The 22,776-nt window shown below is 43.1% G+C and overlaps 1 protein-coding gene across 1 annotated transcript in view; it reads right to left on the reverse strand.

Moving 5' to 3' along the window:
* LOC146209572 (uncharacterized) overlaps positions 1-19,244 on the reverse strand; it is a 60,832-nt gene extending 41,588 nt beyond the window's left edge. Inside the window, exons 1-2 of the mRNA XM_084580510.1 lie at positions 19,114-19,244; positions 17,621-17,850 (exon numbers count right to left, since the gene is read on the reverse strand). Coding sequence (XP_084436636.1) covers positions 17,621-17,850; positions 19,114-19,244 — 361 coding nt within the window. The remainder of the gene's footprint in view (positions 1-17,620; positions 17,851-19,113) is intronic.
* Positions 19,245-22,776: the final 3,532 nt, after the last annotated feature.

Genomic DNA, 22,776 nt, shown 5'->3' on the forward strand with positions numbered 1-22,776 from the left:
CAGAATGGTTTCGTGCTAATAAACTAACAATAAATGTAGATAAAACTAAATATGTAGTATTTCACTCCAAGAGAAGAAACATTGACCCTAGTACGATTCACATATCTCTAAACAACGATTGTATTCAGCAAGTTTGTTCTTTCAAATACCTTGGTATCATCTTTGACCAACACTTGCACTGGCAAGAGCAGATAGATAAGCTATCTAAAAAGCTAGCTTTCAGTTGCTACGCGCTTACCAAGGCGAAAAGGTATTTCCCGTACACCATACTACGTTCCCTGTATTTTTCGTTATTTCACTGCCACATCAGCTACTGCTGTGAGTCTTGGGGACAAACGTACAAAACTTATCTACTTCCCTTACAGAGACTGCAGAAGAGAGCATTGCGTATAATATACCGCGTATCTTTCGACTGCAGCAACAATAATTTATTTCTAGAAAATCGAGTACTTTCTTTAGAATCAATGCTTAAATACAAAATCTGTGTATTGGTAAATAACATCATTAATACTAGTATTCCTCTGCCACTTGATATTTTCTTGTTGCCATCTCGCAATACAAGACACGCATTAAACGGCAATTTCAACCTCCCTGCCTGCCACAATGTGTACGGAGAACGTTTAGTACAATTTTCTGGAGCAAAACATTGGAACACGTTGCCTATTAATGTAAAACTTGCAGGTAACTTTAAAAAGAGTTGTAAAATGTTCTTTATTAACAGCCAAGGAGAGTTATGATCCCCTCCCCCCCCCCCATTTTTTTTTTTTTTGTGTGTGTGCGCTTGCGTTTTGTATTAATTGCCTATGAATTGCTTGCTGAAAAGTATTTTTCTCCGTGCCTGTTGATTCTTTTTGCTTGTCTGTTTGAGTCGTTTTTTTTTTGTATGTTTGTGTGTGTGTGTGTTTGTATGCGCTCATTACGGCTGCCTGACCAAGTTTATTCTGTACTGGACCGTCTACTAGCCCCCCGGCTATCGGTTCAAATATTCTTTATGTATTTCGTTTCCTACAAATAAAGATCACTTTGATTGATTGATTGATTTATAGACTAGTCTTTGACGTTACAGCCATCGCTTGGCCTTTGAAGCCGAAACCAAAACAGGTGAAAAAAAGAAATTCGTTTATAAATTATGCAGCGGTCGTTGGCGAATATGACGAGATAATTCGCGTACAGTAATGTCTTGGGCATCATTGGAAAGGATAAAAAATGAACCTAACAATTAGATGAGTCATTTAAGAAATTTTTTTTTCTAGACAGTTCGTAGAAGCGGTGCATAACGCTGCGTTCCTTTCTTTTCTTCACAGACACACCGGTGCGATTTGGTTTTGTTATTGACTGTAGGGTTGCCGCATTCCTTTATTGCGCTCTCTCTGAACGTTTACAGCATCGATGGGAAAAAGTATCAACAAAGGCTTTGAGATAACCCAGATGTTGTTAAGCATTCATATCTTAGATATCGATCGCATTAGAAGGGCTATCAGAACTATCTACTAGGCACAACTAGCTACCGTTAACTTCGGCACCAGAATTTATCATAGCCCGAAAAAATAAAATTCCAAATCCAAAATTTTATTTCTAATTCTTATCATTGAGCGCTCTCGTACGAGTTGCATCTTTGGTTAGTTAAGAGCCACAAATAGTAAATGATAATGAAAACGCAATTTTAAATGGCTGTTAACACTGAGAAAACTAAGCCTTCTTCATCATCGAACAAAAGCCAGACGCTGCAAGCAACAACGTGCGTCAGGCTCCGTCTTCGTACCTTCTGCGCGCCTGCGCCCGCTTGCGCAGCAGCCCGATGCTGACGCTAGCCGGAGCGCGGCGCCATGCTTGCCGTGTTTTCTTTAATCATGGCGCAGGCTACAAAGCTTTACAAACTATGAAACAAATGGTAAACATTCAGCTGGTAAGAAGCAGGGTCATTTATGACTCATATATAGTACTTCGGGAGGTAATAATCCTTAAAACGGGAGGAGAACCCTCGACTCCATACCAATGAGCTTTCGAGTATTTAGTTGTCTGCTGAGTCTGCTAAGGACGTGCTCACTGAACTTAATCGGGAACACTTGGGGACAAACCATAATGGAGAACAACTAACGAATATATGGTTCGCTGAAAAAAAAAACAACAGTTGCTGAGCAACTCATAATGATTTGCAGAACACGACTGACAACCGGGACAAACAATGGTTCTCATAGACAAGGAATAGTGTTGTGGTTGAGCTTAAAAGTTTTTTTTTTATGCAAATGTTGACTAGGCCCCTTAACACGTAAGGCATGTCTAAGGGTTGTGTTGTTATACTGATGGGTTATTATGGTAAACAATACCGAATCAAATGCCCTTATTATAAACAGGTGTTCAAAATCTTGGACCTCACATTGAACCCTGGGCTGATCTGAGCTGTGAGACTTCGTTCGTGTGCATCGACAGTGTAAATATTTTTGACGATGACATTGCACATCTAGAAGTGAGTCAGAAATCTTACGTGAGGAACCATTAATTTAAAGATAAGAAATCTGATTTTAGGAAATCCATGCAAGAATTTCGGAAAGAGAATATCTGCTGGTGCGAAGTAATGGTATTAAAATTGTTTCTTCAACCATCCTGACCATACGTGAAACTTATGCACTGAAACTGTGCAGCGCTGCTGCAGAACCTCACATCCGCATTGAAAGCTCTCATTGCAGAGTCAAGCAGAAGTGGATTTGAGATGAAGCTCGATGTTTTATTGTCTCTTTACAACTTAAACGTATCAAACATCAAATGACAGTATGCGATGTCGCAGGTTACTTCAACTTGCCCTCTGTAAAACGTCTTTGTAAAACATCTTAAGCGCAGCGAAATTCGACAAAAAAAACGCCATTTTTTATTCCAATTGCAAACTGATGTTGCTAACAGATTATTCGACAAGATGGAAGCACCCCGAAAGAGGAACAAGTGAACGAACGTAGGGAACACTGCAGGAAGTTGCAAAGAAGTCTTACAATACCGATTCACTGCCGAGGGACTGATCCCCTGTGCTGGATACAATGAGTGGCTTCTCAAGTCGTGCTTAAGAAAACTTGTCATGATGCACACTTGACCACTGCATACCATAGAACCACTTTTCATCCAGGCATTGCGGAACATTAATACTCTTCAAGAGAAAAAAATTACAGGACTGCACTTAAGTCTGCTTAAAAGAGAAAAAGAAGAAAGCCATTTTACAGTACTGTTTTCACTAACTGCATCGTAATTGTCATTACTACTAACACCATCATCATTATCGCCGCTACCATTACTACAAACTAAATTTACCGTCATTGTCATCGCTACAACCATCATTATCATTGCCCCTAACTACAATGCCGTTACCATTCATACTATCATAACCCCTTCAGGCGCTGCGTCCACATATGTGGACGCGACCCAAATGTCGTCGTAGCTTGCTCGCAAGGCGTGTTCCCACCTTTGAATTTGGCGCACAAAACAACTGGCCCCTCCCTGTCAAGTATGTGACGCCATCTGTTGCAGGTACATCGAAATGTGTTTGTAAACAAGAAGTCAAGATGGACGTCTCCACGTTTTACGGCGGGGCGAGTAAGTTGATCTTATTTTCGCGTGCTCTCTTTCCAAATGGTCGTGAAAAACGAAATTTGTCATGTGAAACATGCCAGTAAGGTAATGTAGAAGGGGCATGCTGAATTTCATTACCTTAGGCAAAGAAGGAATGCTTTGGTGGGCTCTCAGAATTGCGCGTCCACAAACGTGGACATGGCGCCTTAGTGCTGAAAATATTGTTACGAGACACCGTTCTGTGCGCACGAGAAAAACGAGGACAAGGAACAAGAAAATGAGGCAAGCGCGCTCGCTCGAGTAAGAAACCATTGACGTGGCTCTATTAAAACTGAGGAAGAATTAAAGAAGGAAGGAAGGGGAAGTTCTTTTCAGAAAATGGCGACATTGTTCTTGTGCGCTGGCATGACAACAGTATTGTGAACATGGCTTCAACCGCCGTGGGCTTAGGCGAAGCAGGCACTGTACGAAGGTGGAGCGAGTCTTCTAAATCACACATCGACATTGAATGCCCTCAAGTCATCCTCGCGTACAACAAGTACATGGGAGGCGTCGACAAGATGGATTTTTTCATGTCCCTCTACCCACTGCGCACAAGAACAAGGAAGTGGCCGGTGCGAGTAATATCGCATTTTGTTTCATTTGCTCTTTGCAACAGTTGGTTGGAGTACATCAGAGATGCAAACAATATGCAACTGCTGAAAAAAAGCACATTAGATTTGCTCGCATTTCAGAGTGATGTGGCTAATAGCTTAGTCGCCTGCAACAAAGCACCCCCAAAGAAGCGAGGCCGACCGAGCAACGAAGGTCCACAGGAGATCAAAAAGAAGCCTCACAATGCAGAGCCATTGCCAACAAGCACAACGCGCTATGATGGCACCAACCACTCGCCCCAGGTTATGAGCATACCAAATGCACAACGATGCAGACGCCAGGGCTGCACTTCGAAGAGCCACGTTCGCTGCCGCAAATGCGGAATTTTTCTTTGCCTGTCGTCACAGAATGACTGTTTTTATCTATTTCATAAGCCTTGAACAAGTGGCTACTCTTCTGTACCTTAGGTATTTTCAGAGTAAAACATTTATTCATTCCTCATACTTAGTAGAGAATACAAGAAAATGTTGTAGTGTTCGCACTCATGTAGGAGCTTTGAGGCGCCATGTCCACAAACGTGGACGCAAATAAAATGGGCTCAAATATGAAAATTTTGGCGTAATTTCTTGCACTTGACTTCTGTCTGGTCTACTGATCATGAATAACACAAGGAAAAATTTTTCCTTTCAGAAAATTTAATTCGCGCCTGAAGGGGATATTTATCATTATCACTAACTGCCTCGGCATTGCCATCGTTACTACCAATATCCACATTAGAAAAGAATTACGATCGTTTTCTCACGGGCCCGGTGTGGAGCAGTTGTGTGCACTAATGCTGCACTAAAAGTTGTGTGCACTAATCGGACGGATGATGATTCGATTCCTGGTGATGACAGAGTTTTCAGCTCGTGCGAACATTTCCTGCGGGCATTTTTTGGAAACATTTCCGATGCTTATGAGTCAAGGAAGGCTTTCGCCCTATAAATGCAATTCTCATTCACAAACAACACACTGAAACAAAAAAAAAGTAGGAGGAGGTGAGGCTTAAGCTGTTTTAATGGGCTGTTATGATAATGTCATTGGCTTACAACTGCAGCTCCACACGGTGTCTTCGTTCCGTACTATACATCTTGTTTCCTGCACGCGTAATGACTAATCAATTTATCTGTTTGACTGTTATCTCACTCACATCATTTAACACGCAGTCTTAAGTTACTACAATATGCGCAACAGCGCTATACATAGAAAAAAGGCCCCCTTTAACATAGCCTTAAGGATGGCCCTGCGTGGCTTATGGGGGGAGCATGAAATTCGTGATCCAAGGGTCCCAGTGAGTTCGATGCCCCTCTCATCGTCTTGTTGAAAGTGGCTGCTTGAATCGATAGCTCCTGCCAACTTGGCCTGTCCTGAGGTATCGAGACACCGTGTAGCCCTCAACCCAATCATACATGCGGACATACGTCAGCATGATGGTGAAGGCCTTCACCGTAGTAGTTAAATATCAGGTACTTTTCTGTTTCTTCTTTTCTTCAAATTTTCCCTCTCCCGAATAATCTTGACCACTCACTCTAATTACAGATAGTTCAGTTCAGTCATGCCCGACTCTTCGTGACCCTATGGACCATATCACGCCACGCTTTCCGGTCTCTCACTATCTTCCTAAAGTCACATAACTTCATCTGCAGCGCCTCGAGGATGCCATCTAACCATCGCGTTCGCTGCCTACCCCTTCTCCGGTGACCCTAAACTTTTCCCAACATCAAATCTTTCTCCAGCGACTCCTCTGTTCTCATTAGATGACCAAAGTAGCTTAGCTTTAACATTAGAATTTGACCCTCCAATGAGCAGTCAGCGTTTATGGTCGACAGTATCGACTGATTTGATCTGCTGGCCGTCCAAGGAACTCTCAAGAGTCTCCGCCAGCCCCACAATTCAAACTCGTCAATTCTTCGGCGGTCAGCCTTCTTCACAGTCCAACTCTCGCATCCATACATCACAACAGGAAAGACCATAGCACGAGTTACACGGATCGTGGTTGGCAGACTATAATGTCTCTGCTCTTTACTAGGCGGTCAAGGCTAACCACTGCTCTCTTTCCCAGAAGCAGACGTCTCCTAATTTCATGGCTGCAGTCTCCTTCCGGGGTAATCTTGGAGCCCAAGAAGAGAAAATCTGTCACAGCTTCCACTTCTTATCCCTTGATGCTCCAGGACTTGATAGGGCAAGATGCCATAATGTTTGTATTTTTAATGTTCACTTTAAGCCCAAACGTCTCATTCTCTTCTTGTACGCGCATCAGAAGGCTCTATAGTTCCACTTCAATTTCTGCCATTAAAGTCGTATCATCCGCATCATTAATGCTATTGTGACTGGTTACAGAACACACAATTTATTTACAGCTACATACACATTGCAACACAACTTCTCCTCTGTGAAGGTGCGGCCTCTCATCACGGCACCCGAGACCAGTGTCCTTTTGCCGCGTCGCTCGTACTCCTCGGAGCTTCTTTATCCTTCTCCAGGCGCTCCTCTTCCTCCGCCTTTCCGGCGTCACTATAGTAGCAGTTAGCCGCAAGCTACCGTTGAATTCTTCGAGAACCACTCGCTGGCATGGCTGGGGGTGGTTGAGGGACAATCGAAGGTCCTATCGGGAGCGACGCTTTTCTACGGCTGAAATCGCTGGCCGTCAGTGCGACGCCAGCCCGCTGACCTCCTCTCAAGCTGGGACAGTTCAGAGGGAGGCGTCAACCACGGCCGCTCCGTTTGCACGCACGCACGCACGCACACGCACACACACACATGCACGCACACACAGACACACACGCACGCGCACGCACGCAAACGCATACGCACGCACGCACGTACACACACACACACACACACACACACGCGCGCACGCGCACACACACACACACACACACACACACACACACACACACACACACACACACACACACACACACACACACACACACACACACACACACACACACACACACACACACACACACACACACACACACACACACACACACACACACACACACACACACACACACACACACACACACACACACACACACACACACACACACACACACACACACACACACACACACACACACACACACACACGTCGCAGTCTTTCCAATCGTTAGTTTTGTTATGCTTGCGATCAGGGCGCTTCAAACACGCATTTAACATCTCCGCCGCCACTGTAATGCGCGACTTCTTGGAACGAGTCAAATGTTATACGGCACCAGTGCGCAGGTGATGTCCTTAACCCCCCTCCGGTACGCCATGACAACAAAAACGAACACAAGACTGGAAACAAAAGGGCCCTCGTTCCCTCTGAGCAATGGAGCTGGTGCACAAGCGTCGACAGCGCGTCAGACCAAGCGCGGAATGACTCCGACTCCCTGCGGCGGAGGGCGGTCAGCTGATTCAGTGTGGCCCACAGGAATAATTGGGTCCCTTTTGGCAATTTACTCTTTTAGCGTCCTGCTCTTTGTCCACACGCCAGACTTCACGCGTCGCTTCCAAAACTCTGATCGAAACTCCTTTCGCGTTCGTTGCTTTCTGTCGAGCGGATAGTGCGCTTCATTCTTTGACGACAATCTCTGTTATCCTTGTGATCGGATCGCACGGAAACATTGTAGGCCAGCCTCATTTTTGCCCGGTTCGATTACCGTGGTGTCCGCGGCTCACGCGGTTGATCTGCGATTTCATCTCCCTAGTCAAGCAAAATTCCCGCGGTCGCCTCATATTGAACGCCCGTACTTGCGTGGTCTTCTGTCTCTATAAACGTATCGCTGACAGTTGGCTCATGCATGAGCTTGCAATCTGTAACACTTTCACGCACGCAGTACCCTCTTTCTGCGCTTTCGCTACCGTAGTGCTCTGCTGGGTTGATCGTTGTAGCCACATCTACCTCGGCACACATTTCGTCGTTGTTACAACCCTCATTCAGTGCCGTTATGCATAGGTGCAATACGAATGACGCTTCTATACGCGCCGGATGTTGGACATCTTCAACAATTGCACGCCCCTCAGATTTCAGCGTGTTCTTCGCAGCCCTGAGAAGCACAGTGTTAACTGTGTCTATGTCTGTTTCCGTCGCGTCAGAATGCACCTCAGGCGAATTAACAACTGCCTCCTCTTTCTCTACCTTGGCAACATTGCCGCCTTCCGTATCTGCCAGTCCGCAGTCTAATCTTTCCGCTCTCTGACCTTCCTTGAAACTCTCCGCGATGTTCGCTCCTTTGTCTGGACTCACCGTTTGTTTCTTTAGGGCCGCCGCTGTCATGACAGCTTCCTCGTAATGTAAATTGACTACCGCCAATTCCATTTCTGCTATTTTAGCTTTAATTTTAACCGCACTATCTCCAAGGTATTTACACACGTGAATGGGTTGCAATTTGATCCCATTATGACAGCAACTCAGAAGCAACGGTTTTTTTCTCGTTAGTAAACGCAATGGATACAGTTTTGTTCATATCGATAGCTATTTGCCACTTTTGCCTCCAGGAACAAAAAAATTGAGAAAATGCGTTGCTCAACCTAAGCTTTTCGCCAGGATATTTGATGCCCGATTAAAGTTCGCAGCAATCAGCTTATAAGCGCATTCTTACTAGCTTACTAGCTAACTAGCAGCAGTCTTACTAGTTATGTAGAGTGTCTATTGTGTACTGCACATTCATGAGTCAGAGTACTTCGGCCAAAAAAAGTCCCAGAGAGACTTTATCGTTTCTAAAGCCTCTTTATAGGTTCCTCTTTGTCTTCTTTCTTGGTAGAGGTGAGAGCTGAATCGATTGTCGCAGTGGTGAATTCTTTATTTTTAATGACTGCATCCTCAACATGTAACAATTCTTCGTGTCCACATGCTATCGTCAACATTACAAAAAATGGAAGCTTCGCAAAACTATCGTGCAGAGGCATTCCGAACGAAGCCCGTTTTCCAGAACCAAACTTTGACGGGAAATCTGATAAGCTTGCAGAAATGAAAGAACAGTGAAAGCGGCTAGGAAAAAAAATTTGCTGGGGTTTAGCTGTACTTAAACCCAGTAGGTTGCTTAAGCAAAGCAGACATAGCTACTTCTTCTTTTTATTCTTCTACATTTCCTTTTTCTTTTTCTTCTTCCTCTTCGTCTTCTGCTTCTTCTTCTTTGGCGAGGCGTGGCTACCGACCGGGTGTACGCGACGGCTTGAAGAAGAGTCCCACCTGCGGTCGCTCTAAATGTCAAACGCGGCTACCGGCTGGGTTTACGCGACGGGCTGAACCATGGCGTAGTATTGTTTAACCAATAAAAGCAAACCGTACTAGGAAACCGTATGTAGGAAATTCAGCGCTTGTGTGTCCTCGTGTCTTAGTCGTGCATTTTGCTGTGTTGCGCTGGTAATAATATGTAGTGGAACACCAACTGGTCCGGACTCTTACACTACCGTCCCAGCAATATGCGCTTGTACCCCAGTCACCCAGTCACTGAGAAAGTTACGTTTGTGGCGTTTTCTACCAGCGGCATGCTGAGAATTAATGATGGACTGGTTCTCTGTGGGAGGCTTCGGTATATCTCCCTTTTTCCTCCTCCTCTGCGCCGCTGTGGTGCATACTCGTCCCCGATGCACTCAACTATGGGCATGGTCCTCTGCGGTTTTTCCTTTCATAGCACCTGGACGATTCGTTGTTTGACTCCACCCGTTCCCCGTGACCACACTTTCGCATTTTAAGTGTGGTATGGTTATGCGTTTTTGTACCGTTGCTTCGTTTTTGTCTCGCTTAGTGTTGGCCTTCAGTACCCAGATTTTATTGTTCTAATAGATAATAGTTTGTTACAGGATTACAATAAAGTGTCTTTTATTGCGAAAGCAATACTACGCCAAGTCTAACCACTCGTCGTTGTGTGCCGTGGTGCCTCATGACGTTTTAATTCATGTTATCCCTATGCCACGGGCAGGAACTGCCAACTCGGGTCGCTCCTTTCATACGGGAGTGTGATACCAGAATCAGCCTGCCAGAACCGTTTGCATTCTTGTTGCCTCTACGACATGCAGGCACGTAAGGGAATAATGTAGTAGGCAAAAGAACCATCAGCCTTTGCTTTCGCAATTCTACTAGGGTTAGCCAGAGCTAAACCACAACAATGTTTTGTCATAGAATACAAGGAAAACCCGACAGAATTATTCCAGTCCATTGTATATCCGATATATTGTTCTCAGCGGTATGGCTATTATTGAGTAACTGTAATAGCAGTATACACATGTGATGGAGTGATTGTAGCATACGCTTGTTACTGCGGCGAACCCGCCTTAATGTGCTTTCTACTTTCGTAAACAGCTTAATAAACCTCTTAATCCAATTATTCCACTCTTAATCAATCTTATGCTCCATCTTAGTATATCTTCAGGCTTTCTCATTAACTGCAAGTAAGCAGTCTCAAGGACCCTCCGTAGAATCGTTTTCTTTTAGCTGAAACAATATGTGAAACGACCCAGAAATTCTGGGCGCATATGAGAGCACAATTCGCCTATATTGAGCCAACTGAGTTTCGCCTTCGTTATTAGAGCATTAACACTTTACCTCCACTTGTCCGAAGAAAAGATTATTCCTTTCAGAAACTCACAGCGACAGGATACGAAGGCGATACGAGGTAGCAACAAAATAGCAAAATGGATGCTTTATGGAGGCCCATCGGTCTTTTTTCTAATGAGCTGCCTGTATATAGGTTTAAATAGTATTTGCACCACATATTTATACTAGTGCTGGAGGTCCACAGAAAACGCATCAGTCCCGTTAATTACTTCGCAGTCAAGTATTCGCCTTTTGTTAACTTTTTATCTTCGGCATTTAGGCGCCTGATTGTAAGTAAATATTTCCGACTTGTTCATAGAAATAGCAGCATGAGTTTTCAAATTTTGGGAACCGCAATGACGCCCAGCGCTGCATGAAAAGACAGTTTGGTCCAAGCTAGCATCATTCGAAAACAGCGCGGCTCTCAAGTTCCTGCGCGATGCCACGCGCGCAAGTCCCGCAAGTGTCACGTGACACCTCTCGGCACCGCCCTCGTTGTGGAGCCGGCGCAGCAGAAAGCACCAAGGGTCCGGGCGGTGCAGAATAAGTGAGTCGCTCGCCACGAAATAGGACTTCTAACGTAGAATCTTTCTTTCTTTACAAAAGAAGGACCTGTAAGGACCATCACTCTGGAGCAGAGCAGGCAGCCGCAGGATAGCACAACGACTCATCTGCTTTCTACGCTTTGCGCAAGTATCTTTCGCGATTGAATATTTAGCTCCTGGTCTGCTCCAAGTCTGTTTGATTTTGTGCGCGTTTTTAGTGTTACTAGTCATTAGTGTCTACTTCACTAAAAAAATGAGTGACAAGGCACCTACGACTGTAAAAGAGTTGGCCAAGGCATTCGCAGACTTCGAAGCTCGTTTCGACGACAAAGAAGAACGGTTGAAAGAGGCCTTGAAAGAAATAATTGAGACAGAACTGGAAAATGTGAAACCACGGCCGCTCAATAGTGCGCCTCCATTGAGCGGCCGTGGTGAAACAGTCGGTGCTGTTCATGAACGAAAAGTTTGAAGAATTCAGGACTGAGATGGTTACGCTGAAAAGAGTACTTGCTTCTGTAAAGGATGAAAATCACGAGCTCAAACAGGAAAATAACCGTCTTAGTAGAGAATTGAAGGAGATAAGGAGCGAGGTTATTGACCTCTAACGATACAGTCGAAAGAAAGATAAAGGGTATTCCCTTAGAACAGGAGGAAGACCTCTTTCAGATAATGGAAATCATTTGCTCTTCATTGAAACCAGATATTCAAGAAAGAGACATAGACGTTATACATCGCGTCCCAACGAAATATAAAAGCAAGTCAAATATCATTCTGAAGTTTACTTTCCAGAAAGTCCGGGACAGTGTCCTGAAAGCAGCTAAGAAATGCCGGCTAAATACGTCTGTGTTAAGTTCTGATGACCCCGACCCCATCTTCATTAATGAACACCTTTGTCCGGCGAATTAACTGCTCCTCGGAAAGGCTTTTGCAGCAAAACGAGAAAAATATTGGAAGTATACTTGGGTATTCGATAACAAAATCCTCATGAGAAAAGCAGACAAGATCAAGGTACATCATGTGACACGCGTCGAAGATCTCAGAAGAGTTTTTAATCAGATGGCATACAATATTTCCCAGATAGAGCAAGCTAGGCTTGCTCACTAAATTGCAACGTACGAAGCATTCACAAAACTTCTGACAATCGTCTAGCGCATGCTGTCACAGTTTTCCTACATATATGACGTGATTACTATCACAGAGACGTGGTTAAAAGAGGCCGAATCCGTTTTTATTCAGGTGACGAAATGCTGTCATTATCAAGGTCTGGCAGTACACGTGGCGGTGGTGTTGCCCTTTTTGTCAAAAGTACACTACGTTACTGCAGCTCGATATTAAGAAATCCAGCAGTGAAGCAACTGCAGTTCTTTTCATTAAACTTCAGTGTAGCCCTGTAATTGGCGTGGTTTATCGTCCTCCGCACTCTAAAATGCTACAATTTATTTCTGACATGGAAACTATTTTGGTATCATATGCGAGTATAAAACATCCCATTGTTATCTGTGGTGACTTTAACATTGACATATTATCAGACAACTGCAGTGATTACGTTTTTCTTCTTCAATCATTCAGTTTTAAAGATGTCATCAACTCTGAAACTCGGATAACCAGTCAAACTGAATCCCTCATTGACCATATGTTGTGTCACCTTGATATGAATTTTCGGGCAGGTGTGTAAGATGTTCAGGTTGCTCATCATTGTCCGACATTTATGCTCTTGCCCGGATCCTGTATGTCACCGTCTAGTTAAAGGCATCCAAAGTGATCTTTCCGTATTGATTACGTGCGAGTTAGAAATATACTTAAGAGCATTACTTTCAGTACTATACGTAATGATGACGTAAATATTGAATTTGAAAATTTTCTCTCGTACATCAAAAATAAAATTAGTCAATCACCACGGGAGTGTATCAAACGCAACTACAAAGATCCTATATGCCCATGGATAACTTAGGACATACTTGACGTTCTAAAGAGAAAGGATCCATACTACAATAAATGGAACAAGAATTAAGGAAAGGACTATCACCGAAAGCAGTTTAAATATTGCAGGAATAAGTCAGTAGCCATGATCAGAAAATTGAGAAAACTGTATTACACTAAACTGGTTAGTCAAAACAAAGAGGACACGAAACAACTATGGAAGATAGCTAGAAGCGTAACTGGAATAATTAAACAGAATGAAGTCACCCCCAATAGCATTTCTCTGCAAGTTGATTATGATTTCAACGAATACTTCACTAACATTAGTAGTAGCATTACTAGCCAATCCTCACTATCGCTATATAGTTCATCTGTACCAACATCTGTACGGAATAATTTTCATTTTCGCCCTATTACCACTGAATACATGAAAGCTGTTGTAAGTAAGATTGCAGTAACCAAAGCAACCGGTCTTGACGGCGTTCAATCAAGGTTAGTCAAAGATAACATAGATATCCTCTGTCCTTACTTTTGCCACTTGTTCAATCGTTGCCTAGAAAATAATCGCTACCCTGATACATTGAATGTTGCTAAAATATTTCGAATATATAAAGCAGGAGATCATAACCAGCCAGGTAGTTACAGGCCGATATCAAGTAACAAGTAAAAATATTTATTTACAACAATAATATTCTGGCAGAATCAAACTATTCAACTTCTGAAAAGGAGTGTCTCCTTGTCGTTTGGGCCACAATGAAATTCCGGCCTCACCTCTACGGTCGTAAATTTAAAGTTGTGACAGACCATCATGCTTTGTGTTGGCTGGCTAGTCTCCGAAACCCATCAGCACGTCTTCCATGGTGGAGCCTTCGTATGCAGGAATTTAATTACTCTATCGTTTATATATCTGGACGTAAACATGAAGAAACTCCACGGGTGATCGAGACACACTGTCTCGATCACCCGTGGAGTAGGCCCATGACAGTAAGGACGAAGACGCCCATTTTCTTGGCATTATCAGTTCCTCTGATTTAAAGGCCCGGCAACGGGCTGATCCAGACCTCAAAACTGTGATTGATCATCTGGAGGGTTTTGATTCTACAGTATCTCGAATGTTTGCTAAGAACTTGTCATCCTTCTGTACGCGCGACGGAATCCTCTACAAGAAAAGCGCCGGCAACAGTGACCGAGCCTATCTTCTAGTCATCCCTGCAGATTTCCGCGATGAAATCCTTCATGCTTGCCATGATGAACCCACCGCTGGACACTTGGGCGTTGCACGCACTCTTACCAGAGTACGCCAGGCCTACTACTGGCCCAAACTTGCCGCCACCGTTCATCGATATGTTAGAGGTTGCCGCGAGTGCCAGCGACGCAAGACATCGCCATTGAAGCCAGCGGGTTTCCTGCAGCCTATTCCCTCACCGCTAGTACCATTCGACCAAATTGGGATGGACTTTCTCGGCCCTTTTCCTCCATCGTCAGCTGGTAATAAGTGGATTATCGTGGCTAGAGATTATCTGACACGTTACGCGGAAACTATGGCGGTGCCACGTGCAACAACCTCCGAAGTGGCTCAATTTTCAATGACGCAGATTGTCCTCCGCCATGGCGCCCCTTCATACGTCATTACTGATCGTGGCAAGGCATTTACAGCGCGTCTTCTTGAAGAAGTTTTCCAACTAAGCCAGACACATCACAGAAAGACTACTGCTTACCACCCTCAGTCTAATGGCCTTACTGAGCGACAAACAAAACAATAGCGGACATGCTCGCCATGTACGTGGATGTGCGGCATAAAACATGGGACGAGATATTGCCTTATGTCACATTTGCATATAACACGGCCGTCCAAGAAACAACTCGATTTACTCCGTTTCGCCTAGTATACGGACGCGATGTACAGACCATGCTCGACGCTATGCTGCCGTGTGCGGCTGACGACCAGCTGCTTACTGCTGACGCAGAAGAATTCATCAACTACGCTGAGGAAGCTCGCCAACTCGCCCGTAATCACATTACAAAACAGCAAGCAACAGATGCACGCCGATATAACGACCGCCATCGCTATGTCGTGTTCCAGCCTGGTGACAAAGTCTGGGTGTGGACACCTGTCCGGCGCCCAGGCCTGTCAGAAAAACTTCTCAATCGTTACTTTGGACCCTACAGAGTGTTGCGTCGCCTCTCAGAAGTTACGTACGAGGTTATTCCAGACGGAACTGTACCAAGTTCTAGTCGTCAGTGCTCGTCTGCTCTAGTGCATGTGCTTCGCATGAAGCCATATTTCACCCGCTGAAAGTCGTGTTTGCCATCCGGATCAGTTTTTTCTGTGAGCTTGCGTTTTTTTTTCGAGGGGGGGGGGAGGAATAATGCCACCTGACGGTTCGAGGTAGCGCTTGAAAGACGAAGAAGTTGGAGACTCTCGCGCGCTTCGGCTAGCTAGGACTGTGGACTATTGAGCCTGTGTCTCTGTGTTACCGTTTCCCGTGAACCCCTGTCTTGACTGTGTGTCTCTGCCCCTGTTGCCGATTCCCATAAATCCCAGTCTTCGTGACATTACACCTCAGCAACACGGAATTGTCGAAAATGGGTCAGCTTCCACAACAGTGTTAACTTTATCGCAAGTTATTAATTATGCCCTGCATCAGAACAAAATAGCTATTGTTGTTTTTTTTTTTTAGATATTCAAAAGGCATTTGATACAGTATGTCATCCTATATTGTTGCAGAAATTGGAAAGTTGCGGTTTTGTCAATGACTCGCTTAAATTTTTTTCCCAGCTATTCATCTAACCGTAAGCAAAGAGTACTTAATAATGATTTTATATTAGATGTCAATAATGTAACCTGTGGTGTGCCACAGGGTTCTGTTTTGGGTCCCGTGTTGTTCTCAGTTTATCTAAACGATCTCCCGCAAGTGTTTCGCTTTTCTCAAGTACTATTGTACGCAGACGACACCGCTCTAGTAATTATGGGGATTCTATTCAGGCAATTCAAACGATCATAATGAATGAGCTGATAATGCTGTCTTCCTGGTTCTTCAACAATCGCTTAACGCTGAACATTGCCAAAACTAAGTATATAATTTTTCACTCTAGACCCAAGACTATTACCAACACATTTACACTTACTCTAGGTAGCACGTTAATAGAACCAGTTTCTTCTTTTAAATATTTAGGGGTTATATTTGATTCCCATTTACACTGGAAAGAGCAAATTAACAACGTATATATATATATATGCAAAAAATTAGCCTTAGGGTGCCACACGCTCATTAAGGCGAGATACTATTTTCCTTACCATATAATACGTTCTCTCTATTTCTCGTTTTTCAATTCACATATCACTTACTGCTGTTAATCTTGGGTTCAAACATATAAAACATATTTGTCGCCTTTACATCGTCTTCAAAGGCGGGTATTGAATGCCATAACTAGTAATTTTGATCAAACCAGCAGCACCATCTACAATGCCAACAAAATACTATCATTCTATAACCTTGCGTAACTACAAAATTGCGCTTGTGATCAACAATATAATCAGCAAATCCTCCCCCCTTCCATTGAGCCTATTTGTCCAGCCTTCGCGTAATACTAGGCAGGCATCTAACTGTAATTTTAACCTTCCCAAAACTGTAATTTTAACCTTCCCAAATGTAGAAATGTATATGGTGAGCGACTGATGGAGTTCAATGGTGTTCAGGTATGGAATGAACTGCCGATCGCGGTAAAAGCCTCCAGAAAGTTTAAATTGACATGTTAACTGTATTACCAGTCTAATCAAATTCTGCCTGAACAGCTTTCTTAGTGAAATTAACTTTTGTTGCCTAGTTTTTTAAACATGCTTTACACTGCTATTTATTATTGCACACATGCTATTAGTGTGCGTAATAGGTTTTATGAGAATCCTTGCACTTTATTGCACTTTGCAACCCTATTCTTTCGTGTTCTAGTTTTCTTCATGGTAGTACTATTATGCGTATCAATTTTATTTGGTACTCATAATTATGTGGGTATTTTATTTTACTTGCACTTTGTGTGGTATTGTTGCAGATGTATGTAATTACGAAAGCAATGTTGTGTTTATATCCCTATTGTTCCTCTCAATCCTTGATCCTCTGTGGCTGAACCTGGGAGTAATATTTGTATTTGGACCGACCATTAGCCTACTGAGTTATCGGTCCAAACAGTGTCTGTACATATTATTTCATTTTGTGAATAAAGTTCCTTGAAAATAAAACTATTTTTTCCGGTTAAATTACAAAAGGTTACGTTTATGTTGTGCATATAATATTGATAGCAATAATGTAAACCTACGTTAAAGTGCGATTTTTAGCGCCGTGAAACTCTCTCTCGCTCTGTTTCGGTTTAGGGCTCTTGAAGGCAGTCGGGTAGTTTTTCGTCAAATACGTGAAAATCAAATAGAAGAAATTGCGCTTACGTTCGAAGAACCTCATTCCGAAAGGGACTGCCGGCTCGAAGACTGACTTGCAGGGAAAAGTGTCACCGACGACATCCTTACTAGCCTTGGACGAAGCTGCGCTGGCGCCCGAAGAAAGCCACGCGGCAAGGAGAAGCGTGCGCACTGCGCCCGTTACGTGTCCCATGTCGACCCGGGAGACAATCTGTCGTACTCGGTACTGCAGATAGAGCTGAGGCAGTCGCGAAATTCTGGACAATCGTGGAAAGAAGATGAGAGCCGGAAGCCCAGTGACGTTGCGACGACCTCGTTTCTCTCTCTCTTTCGCCCTCTCTCTTTCCTATGCTTCTACTATTAGCGTTTTTTCAGGCCTTTGCTATTTGGACTGGATTTTGTTTTTCAGATCAATGAACGAGAGGAACGGCTAGAGAGACGCCTTTTCATTATTACCAGGAGGACGAAGCCAAAAAGTGAAATAAAAGACATGACGAGCAGTTGTTTGAACTTGTAGACGGTTTATCCAAGTATTCCAAACGTCGAAGTCTATGTCGTTTGACTAATAGAAAACTGTTCCTACAAAACATCCCGTCCCTTATTCGGGCTTAAACGCTTTGTTACTAGTGTAAGCTACCTTATTCCACATAAAGAATTAATGAAACGTAAATGCTAATCTTATAGACCCATTTGAAGATACATGGTCATCCCTCTAGCTGAGCTGTAAAGAATCGCTACAGAAAAAAAAAAAGGAGTATGTTCCAAATCTAGTATTTGACTGTAGGCGGGCGGTCGTTTTCATTTTGGTAACGTCTGTTGCGTTTCTGTTTTTAAATGTGTATTGATTTTTATTACCTTGCCTAATACTTTGAGTTCATGTCCGCATGTATGACGAATATTTAGCTACCAGCTTAGAAGGTCTCATGACAAACTGCGCCTTTACGGTTGCTTTAATCAAAAGTGCGTGAAAGTGTTTTACCTCAAATAACACTAGACTAAACTTGAAAGCCTCCACACAACGAAAAAAAGAACGGAGTTTGTCATTTATAGGACGTGCAGTAATAAGCATATCTGGTGCTGATATTATTCCCAATCAGCTTTGCGTGGAAGAGGTATAATGTTAGAATTTGTGTTGTCCGTTATCAGCTGTATTTTCTAACGTGGAAAAGCATGCTCCCTCTTGGTAAACGGCTTTCGGATGACAAAAATGCCGTAAGAGTTTGCCAGTCGGTAATTTATGCCATTCCATTCGACGCTTAATAAGCATCCTGTTCACTGAAATAACAAGGCCATACCGAAAAGAACAGGAAGTGCTGCAAGGATGATAAATGTGGGACAAGGCTCGACAGTGAATGGAGGGAAAGGAGGCCTATTCAAAGAGCCATTGACTCCGCTCGTCCGTGGTCTTACCGCTGTGCAAACTTAGCAGTGGAAGTGAGTCAGCGCCCAAAGGAAAATCTGAAACAACCAGAGTTGCCTTACCCAGTTCGCGCAATGCTACAAAAAGAGGAAGTGGAGACACAGCCCCCTTGCACTGGTTCTGCGAGTCGCGCGCGATGGCGTGCAGTTGCTTGCTCAGCTGACTTTGCACAGAAACGCGCTCGAGACGGGCGCCACCCTTTGTCGTTCGTACCTCAGAGGCGTAGGACATGGGCGGCAATCGACCTAGATGTGGTGGATGCTGTGCGTGCGAATAACGTGAACTAGCTTGTGCTGTACTGAGCACGGGATACTGCTCTTTGAAAACGTTAATAACAACAATAGATTCTCTCTCTTTTCAGATACATAGCACGTATTTCATCAGCATTTCTCTTGTCAAATTCACTGTGTCTTTTTCACTATTGATCTGCAGGCCTATTTATACTAGCGTTTCTCAAATGATTGCGTATTTCTCGATTTCTCTAATGCCACTGCAAGACTAAAGCATGCTCTACTTCATGAACTAAGCTTCCCGAACATCGACCTTCCGAAATAGATTAGGGTAGTGTTGTCTCCAAATTCAGCGTTTAGTTTTTAACAAGTAATAAAATCAGCTTACCGCTTTCGATCCCTTTCCCATCCGGTGTTCATTAAGTGCCGCTTCTGGGTCATCTCTTATTCTTGATTTACACAAAAGGCTTGTTTTCGTGCGTCTCTTCCTAAATTTGTCTATTTGATAACGATTGCGCTTTATGCCGTAAACTTACTGGTAATTTAGATGACTTGAAATTCAGGACTTCGACGTTATTAACGAATGCCGCAGTACATTTGTGCGTGAAATTAAAAATCAATAAATGCAAATCCTTGTTAGCATCTCGTTCAACGTCATGACTCCTCACGCATGTGCTCCATAACGTGCCATAAATATTTGTGACAATAGAAAGTTGCCTGGGTCTTACCATTACCAACGATCTACCATAGAAATCCCATCTTATCTGTGTCGCTCCTAAGCCGGTTATCCTCTAGAAAACATTGGCCGTAATTTCTACGTTGCGCCATAATAATTAAAATTACTGCTAGTGCTATGTACAGCGTAAATTCTCTCTGAACTGAAATAACCATAATCTATTTCAGATCCCGCTCATGTAATCCTCATACAGTCTCTTGAGGCAATAAGAGTCGTCCAAACAGGTACAACACAAACGGCCATCAAAACACAGTCAGCGGTACAAACTTGAAAGCGTACTTACATCTACCACTCGTATCGACTCCAAGAAAGGTTTCTCGTCTGTGTATTTTACTTAAAATATACCACTATTACTTAGCCTTACGATTCTTTTGGGTTCAGTGCAATTATACATTGTATTTCGCCGTATTTTCAGTGTAAAGGTATATTATTCCGCACTCAGACCTTTCTTGCTCGTTTCTTCCTCAGACCAATATTGACTGGAATAACCTTTCTGCCTCACTAAGAAATGTAACTGGAGAAAACGACTTCAAACAAGCCTTGGGAGGCTTTTGAGGTTTCTCTTTTTCAACAGTATTTTTGCATTTTTCCTGCACGGTTTTCTCATTTTCTTTCATTGTTACCCTTATCCCTTTTTACATAAGTTATACTCTTGACGTTTATGCCATCTTCTATGAACTGCATTTCGTGTCTTGTGATTCTTTGTTTTGTCTTTCCTTATTTCTGTTTTGAGCTTATTTTTCGCGTTCTTTCTAACAGCCATTTTTCTGCATGCTGTACACAACCTGTGTCGCCCTTCCTTTATGCAATTTGCTCTGGTACAATGCGGGTATTTAAGTACTTTGTGAAATATACCGCTTCGGTAAATATTTAACTTTTCAATTGAATTTTTATTAAAACCTACATACGTTTGTTTTGTAAATAATTAGCAGACATTTTTAAAATAACTAAGGCAAAAAGAAGGTTCCACCAGGCGGGAGACACGTGTTATTTAAACTGCAGATCATATCACCATGCATGTGTGAGCACGCTGTACCGACGACGATTACAGGCACTGCGAGGCACAAGGTTCAGTTGGAACTGGACTGCACCGGCGACTATGCGAAAAATGGGCAGCAAATCTGAGTAGTTCGGGCTGTAGAATCGGTTAATAGCTACCGCTAGATCTGAACACTTTGTTCTCAGAAAGCAACTGACGTTTATAGCGCGACTTAAAATAGCTACCAATTGTCACATGTGTTTGAGTACAGCGCACACCTTAGAAGATTAATCTGGGAAATCCTCAGGAGCTAGCAGAGTTAGGAGACGCTATTTCTTCCTCAATTATACTTTTTAACTACGTCGTCAATCTCATAAAGTTTTGGAGGCCCGAAATTTCGCTTGATATTAAGAAAGCCTATGGCTCATAAGAATTATGTTTATCAGCTGCGATTAGAACATTACAGAAAACTTTTATGGTGTTTGAAAATTTTCTCCGCGTTGGGTATATCAGATGCTAGTTGCTCGGGTCCGTACACAAGCGCACCAGCAGCACGTGCTTACATAAATGTAAGCTACTTCCTAATGTAAAGCGTCCACTACGTTTTTATCACCGAGGCATACACGACATTACTATGGCCGGGACTGACTTCTCAATAAAGCCTTGCGGCCACTAAACGTTTTAGTCGTGTAGGTATCAGGATGCATTTCAAGAGTGCCGACAAGGGTGCAGAATTTGTAAATAAATAAATAAATAAATAAATAAATAAATAAATAAATAAATAAATAAATAAATAAATAAATAAATAAATAAATAAATAAATAAATAAATAAATAAATAATAGCCTTGAAGGAAAAGTGAAAACGGAAGACAACAGGAGCACATCAGGACTACAGTCAAAAAACTTAAGTATGCCATGAATTTGCACTATAGACATTTTTTTTTTGTCACAATGTCACTGCTTTTGTTATTTTCTTAGTTTCCTGATTCGGGTTCTTCATAATAGTACTGAGATTCTGGCAAAAAAGCAGAAATGAACTGATACCGCAAGTAATAGCAACAGCCACCTTCAAGAAGCTAATAGATGGACGTGCTGGGACACCGTGTTTGTCCTTTCGAACGAATAAATATCATGCCTATCTGCTTCGGTAGAATTCTTAGCATTCTCAATGTTTTTGTCTGTGGTTTTGCTTTGCGCCCACATTTTTCGAATTTTCGCATCTCAATCTTTATGGCGAAAGCCTTTCCACACTCATGGAGCGAAAATCTGTGCGCGGGATCAGTGCGCCGCATCCGTGCACTGATGTGTCGCTTGCAATAGCAGCTTGTGGGGCGAGTAGATGCATCACACCTAGAACAGCAGCGCGGAGGATGTTATGTTTGGGTGTAAAAGAGGTAGTCAAGATTCCGTTGTTTTTTGTGTGTCACAGTTGACAATGTGCGCGGATGTTGTGTTTCTGTCGTTGTACTATCTCGTTGCGCCGCTGTTCTAGATTGATAATGAAAAAGATTGATGGTGAGAGGTAATGAATAAAAGTTATAGACAAGTAAAAATGCCTGGCGATGAGTGGTAATGACTACAATGACTAGCCATGACTCACCATGACTATGCAACCAGCAATATGTAAAACGACGACTTGAAATGGCTGCAATTGAGTGGAAATGCGTAAAAGGACAAGGCATGAGTCAGCGTGACTACTAATGACTACAAAACGACCAATATGTCAAACGAAGAATTGTAGTGACTGAAACTGACTGGTAATCATTAAAATGTTTAGCTGTGAGTGGTAATGGCTGCTATCACTAGGCACGACTCAT

Source organism: Amblyomma maculatum, chromosome 1 (genome assembly GCF_055883805.1).
Source record: "Amblyomma maculatum isolate TAMU_Amacu chromosome 1, ASM5588380v1, whole genome shotgun sequence".
In the NCBI taxonomy this organism is placed as follows: domain Eukaryota; kingdom Metazoa; phylum Arthropoda; class Arachnida; order Ixodida; family Ixodidae; genus Amblyomma; species Amblyomma maculatum.